General features: G+C 42.1%; 1 protein-coding gene across 7 annotated transcripts in view; it reads left to right on the forward strand.

Annotated features, from left to right (window-relative positions):
• The window catches only part of slc24a2 (solute carrier family 24 member 2), a 49,819-nt gene extending 45,597 nt beyond the window's left edge, over window positions 1-4,222 (forward strand). For all 7 annotated transcript variants that reach the window (XM_030722542.1, XM_030722541.1, XM_030722543.1 and 4 more), the window contains 4 exons: window positions 2,194-2,328; window positions 2,509-2,598; window positions 2,928-3,094; window positions 3,673-4,222. In XM_030722542.1, the coding sequence (XP_030578402.1) occupies window positions 2,194-2,328; window positions 2,509-2,598; window positions 2,928-3,094; window positions 3,673-3,922 (642 nt within the window). In that variant the 3' untranslated portion in view covers window positions 3,923-4,222. The remainder of the gene's footprint in view (window positions 1-2,193; window positions 2,329-2,508; window positions 2,599-2,927; window positions 3,095-3,672) is intronic.
• Window positions 4,223-6,000: the final 1,778 nt, after the last annotated feature.

A 6,000-nucleotide genomic window follows, 5' to 3' on the forward strand; every position in this document is an offset into this window, starting at 1 on the left:
TGCATTTTGGATTCTGCAGTGAGCCAAACAACAATCTGTAATTTCTTTGGATCTTTTAAAAGCAGTGGATTTGGTCCGAAATTGATCTTTGCAAAGCTTCTGGTTTTTCCTTTTAGAGCATTTTAACAGACAACAATGCAGCCATCTGGATATGGAGAGGAGGAAAAAATCAGAATGCTGAACATAAGTGATGCAAGCCCTTTTGTTTGGCAGCTCTGATTACCAAGGTTACCAGGCAATACTCAACAACAGTAGCTGTCACAGCAGGATAAGCTCCATATGATTTGTGATTCGTGCAGCAGCTATCTTTAAAGATTTCTGATCCACTCTGGCCTTATTTAGCTGATCTGATTGAATTTGTTAAGTCCTGAAATGATTTTCTTGAGAAAATTATTATCCAGTGTACCACATCTGTTATCAGCATCGGTTTTACTGTATGTTTTTCTTCCCAATGCATCTTCTGGACCCTTTAACTGCATGTTTTTATGCACCTTGCTATTCTGACAAGGGCAGGAGATAAATTCTAGATCACTCATATGTTGTAGTCTGGCCTGCATGCATGGACTTGTTCTCTGCTGGTCCCCATGGCTCCTTATCATCTTAATTGGATGCTAAGGGACCATGGCATCTTTCCAAATAGAAAAGGCTTTGTTGGTGTACTATTTTACAAGTACTCAAATGTTTAACTGAGAGTCTGTAAGGTAGATAAAACGATGATTTATTCATCTTTTCTGGAATCTCATTTCATGTTAATCACAGGGAAGTGACAGCCTTTGGTTCACTTGGCATTCCAGTGGCAGGTCCAATCAGACCCCAGGGGTCTGCCAGTGCAGCCAACATCAGCAGTCAGCAGTGATGAGCCCCTGATGACTGCTGAGACTGAGCCCTTCAGGCTCAGTGCAGTCTCAGAAATCACAGCCACCAGACTCCTCTCTCTTTAAGGGGACCTGTTATGTGTTTTCTTATTTATGTTATCTATACCCATCAGGCATAACATTATGGCCACTGACTGGTGAAGTAGATAGCATTGATTATCTGTTCAACATGGCACGTGATTAGTGGGTGGGATATATTAGGGAGCGAGTGAACATTCTGTCGATGTGTTATAAGCAGGAAAAATTGGCAATTTGAGTGAGTTTGAGAAGGGGAAAATTGTGATGGCTGGACAACTGGGTCAGAGCATCTTCAAAACTGCTGCCCTTGTGGGGTGCTCCCAGTCTGTAGTGGTCAGTATCTATCAAAAGTGGTCCAAGGAAAGAACAGCAGTGAACCAGTGACAGGGTCATTGGCGCACAAGCCTCACTGATGCATGTGGGGAGCGAAGGCTGGCCAATGCGGTTTGATCCAACAGACGAGCTACTGTAGCTCAAATTGTGTATATGGGTCTGCATACCTGCAGACCAGTCAGAGTGCCCGTGCTGACCCCTGTCACCCGATGAAAACACCAACAATGGGCATGTGAGCATCCATGGAGCAATGGAAGAAGGTGGCCTGGTCTGATAAATAACATTTTCTTTTACATCGTGTGGATGGCCGAGTGCATGTACGTTGCTTACCTGGGGCAAATCTGGCACCAGGATGCACTATGGGAAGAAGGCAAGCCAGCACAGGCAGTGTAATGCTTTGGGCAATGTTCTGCTGGGAAACCTTGGGTCCTGCCATCCATGTGGATGTTACTTTGACATGTACTAACTACCTAAGCATTGTTGCAAACCATGTTACACATGTTTCATGGAAACACTATTCCCTGATGGCTGTGGGCTCTTTCAGCAGGATAATGCACCCTGCCACAAAGCAAAAATGATTCAGGAATGGTTTGAGGAGCACAACAAGTTCAAGGTGTTGACTTGGCCTCCTAATTCCCCAGATCTCAATCCAATCGAGCATCTGTGGGATGTGCTGAACAAACAAGTCTGATCCATGGAGGCCTCACTTCACAACTTAGAGGACTTTAAGGATCTGTTGCTAACATCTTGGTACAGATACCACAGCAAATATTCAGGGGTCTAGTGGAGTCCATGTCTGGACAGTTCAGGGCTGTTTTGGCAAAGGGGTGAATACTCAGTACAAGTACTACTAACCCCCGTGAGCCAAACACTAAGGCTTCAGACAACACTTGTTTTAAGGTGAAATAGTCATTCTAATTAGTGTTTTATAACCAGCATCTCCTTTTTTTGGTCTTTTTTTGGTCAGGCTGAGGAAGAAGAGGAAGAGGACCAGCCTCTGAGCCTGTCCTGGCCTGAATCTACCCGCAAGCGCTTCACCTACCTCTTAATCATGCCTATTGTCCTTCCCCTGTGGCTAACGCTGCCTGATGTCAGGAAAACGGTATGCAACACTGAATTTAATTCCTTAGCATTTGGGACAAGAATTTTGTGTGTGTGTGTGTGTGTGTGTGTGTGTGTGTGTGTGTGTGTGTGTGTGTGTGTGTGTGTGTGTGTGTGCGCGTGTGTGTGTGCGCGTGTGCGTGCGCACGCTACTCAGTACTCCTTCTTCTTTCTCTTCCAGTCATCAAAGAAGTTCTTCCCCATTACATTCCTGGGTGCCATCTGCTGGATTGCAGGATTCTCCTACCTAATGGTGTGGTGGGCCCATCAGGTACACAGAACTCACGGTCTACTTTGTAGGATGAAACAGTATATGAGATCATAGCAGTCCTCCAACAACCTAATGATATAAGAATAATTCTCGTAAAATATATTTTGCTTCATTTCTCATTCTTGACATTTAGAATGGCCTAGTATTGCAAGACCCATCCACTCATACATAATAACAGCTGTCTTGTTTAAAACAAAGATTGTCTGTGATACTTTTATCACCTCCTTCAGCTTCTAAGCACAAGGAAATTAAAAATAGCTGGAACAAAAGATTAGTTTTTATTTACCCTAAAGCTTAACTTTCTTTTTTTTTCCTTCTTCTTTTTGCAGGTTGGAGAGACCATTGGGATTACAGAGGAGATTATGGGACTGACTATATTAGCAGCTGGAACCTCTATCCCTGACCTCATCACCAGTGTTATTGTGGCACGCAAGGGGCTGGGCGATATGGCTGTATCCAGCTCTGTAGGCTCCAACATCTTTGACATTACTGTTGGGTATGTTATCTGAGCATGATTTGAGTCTGGATCTACCATTGCTGAAGTAGTTTTATGGTGATGTTTAAAAGAAGCACAGAGAAAGCAGTACTTCTTACTTTGTCAGTGCCTAGGATCTTCTCAAAGCCTGGAATGAAAGGTGTTTTTTAATTTATTGTAGCATCATATGCATGACAAGTGATGGCTTTCCACATGTCTCTGTTATGCTCAGGGTATAATGAAGGATTTACATGTATTTGTTCTTGTAATTCCAAGGCCTTTACATTAGAATAGGTTTGGTTTCATGGCTAATTCTTTATATATTTGGTCATTTGTTCTATAGAGAGTAATATAAGCAAGGTGAAAAGCAAGTGTAACTTCATGCAGTGCTGTTAAAAAGCTTTGAAAAAATTAAGACCTTTGTTTTAATGATGACCAAAAAAAATGGCTGGATTAATGTAAACTACAAATAAGCAGCTATCATATAAAGGGTCACTTTATCCAGGATGTAGACATGTATCCCTGTACTGTGCCTGCCAATGACTTGCAGCAGCTTATATGGTCTGCTTGTAACAGATTGCATGTTTGTGTACTTGCAGACTGCCGTTCCCCTGGCTCCTGTGGTCCTTATTCAGCGGCTTGAGACCTGTGCAAGTTAGCTCCAATGGCCTCTTCTGTGCAATTGTGCTCCTCTTCCTCATGCTCCTCTTCGTCATCATCTCCATCGCCGCCTGCAAGTGGCGCATGAGCAAGCTGCTCGGCTTCATCATGTTCATGCTGTACTTCGTCTTCCTGGTGGTCAGTGTCATGCTAGAGGACAAGGTCATTAGCTGTCCGGTGTCTGTTTAAGGACCTTTCAGGGACCTACATCCTCTCCGTCACTCTCACCACCACAACCATCCTACTTGTCTGCTGTCTCCCTCACCTGACCCTTGTGATCCTTTGCACCAGGAACAAAAGAAAAAAGAAGAATTGTACAAGAGGTTAATAAAAACTATGGGATCTACCTTTATTTTCAGTAAGCAGGTGGTGGTGGGGAGTGCTTAAACCAACAAGGGCACAAGACAAGACTGTGGCTTGGCTATTTTAACATAAGCCTAACCAGAGTGGATTTCAATATATTATTATTTTCACTGGCTGCCGAGAAGGGTAGGGGTTTTTGGGTGGGTGGGTTATGGGTGTATGCCAAATATAGAAGTATTATGCATGCCATTAATTTCACTAGATGAGCTGAAATCAAGACTACGCCTGGTAGGTTGAGGAGAATGACCTCCTGTGAAGTTTTTTTGGGGGGGAAACCTAAACAAGAGATGCACTGTATAAAACTCTTAACAACAGATATGGTGGCTGAGCTCAAATTTGTGATCACATTTTGAAAGCACAAACTGGTTCAACAGACTAAGACATCGTGAGCGAATCGTGATCTGGATGAACTAATGAATGAGGAAATGGCACCGCCGTGCGGATGAAGGCAGCGTTCTTTGAAGCATGTCTGGTGGTTGATGAAAAAGACTCTTGTGGGCTTTGCGCCTGAACAACAAGGAATGCAGTGAAGGACAGATGAACTTCTACTTTCTTATTTCTTTTTTGCAAATTTGTCTGTGCTCAGTCAGAGTTTAAGCTTCCCCTTGCCCCTGTAGGATGTCTTTATTCTTTATAAATTTTCAGATTCATTTCATGAAATATTAGAAGTAGCATTAGATAACCTGTAGCATGACAATCTGCTCCATTTTTTCCTTTGCCCATTGAGCAAATGTTATGATTGTACAGAAATTTCCATTTCACGTGCACTGAGGGACAAAGGCGAGAACAAAAAAAGGCCTAAATGAAGTTTAGCCTCTCAAAATATATGCTAGCCTTCAATACCTTGTACTGGCTGGGGGGGGAAGCATGATTACTTAGGCTCATTAAAGTTCCATAACAAGGTCAATGTCAAAATGATACATTTGAAAATAAATTTACTGTGTTAGAGCATCATGATTGATTTAGATTAGTCAGTGTGTAGTGCTTTGTTCACAGTAGAACTGGGCTCAAATCACCGGCTAGTTAAGCTCCTGGGGTAGAAGTTTCAATGAGTCAACTGCATGTACAAAAAAAAGATAAAGAAAAAAAAAGCCACTTGGAGGTGAATTATACCAGTCAACATTTAAGAAGTTGTATACCAAAATGTATACTTTTCCAGACATCTCTCATAACTTCTTAATGCAAATTAGTGCTCAGTCTCTATGTAGAAAAATGTCAACATTGTATGGTCAACGATATCTATCAAACTTGTGCAATTTCTTTTCAAATCAAAGGTGCTTTTGTGTGCATGTGTGCAATCTGCATTTAAAGTCATGACACAATGACCATTCATAGAGGTTATACTACCTGTGTTTTGCAACTAACTGCAAAAAAAAAATATATATATATATATATACACACGAATCTGTGTTTTATACTGGGAAAAGAAAATCATAATCACAAACTCTCTTTAAGCTACATTAGAATGTGGAAATCACTGACTCAACAGCAATATACCATGTGTCTTGTTGAGAGCCCACCTCCCCAGCCTAATCATGCATCAGTACCCCCACTCCCCCCCCCACCCCCCTGCTGTCCTGTCCAAAAAGAAAAAAAACGCCACCTCATATAGTGAGCGACCATTTCTCCTAAAAATGAACCCCTTCCTGTTAGAGCTGGCCAGAAACACCTGCTTTACCTCAACACAGCCTCTGTACAGCAGCTTAGTAGGAGTTACCTGTAAAATATTAGTAAATAGATTCTCTGAATGTGTGCGGAAAAATGCATGCGAGGAGTTTGGGCTGGTTACCCACCGACTGTACAGCTAAGCTTAGAATACACGTTCACCCATTCAGAGAGGAACTCTAGGAACTCACTGGTTTTTGCTTTGTAAATAATGAAATCCTGTATTTTATTTTTTTTTT

Source organism: Archocentrus centrarchus (assembly GCF_007364275.1).
Source record: "Archocentrus centrarchus isolate MPI-CPG fArcCen1 chromosome 18 unlocalized genomic scaffold, fArcCen1 scaffold_23_ctg1, whole genome shotgun sequence".
Taxonomy (NCBI): domain Eukaryota; kingdom Metazoa; phylum Chordata; class Actinopteri; order Cichliformes; family Cichlidae; genus Archocentrus; species Archocentrus centrarchus.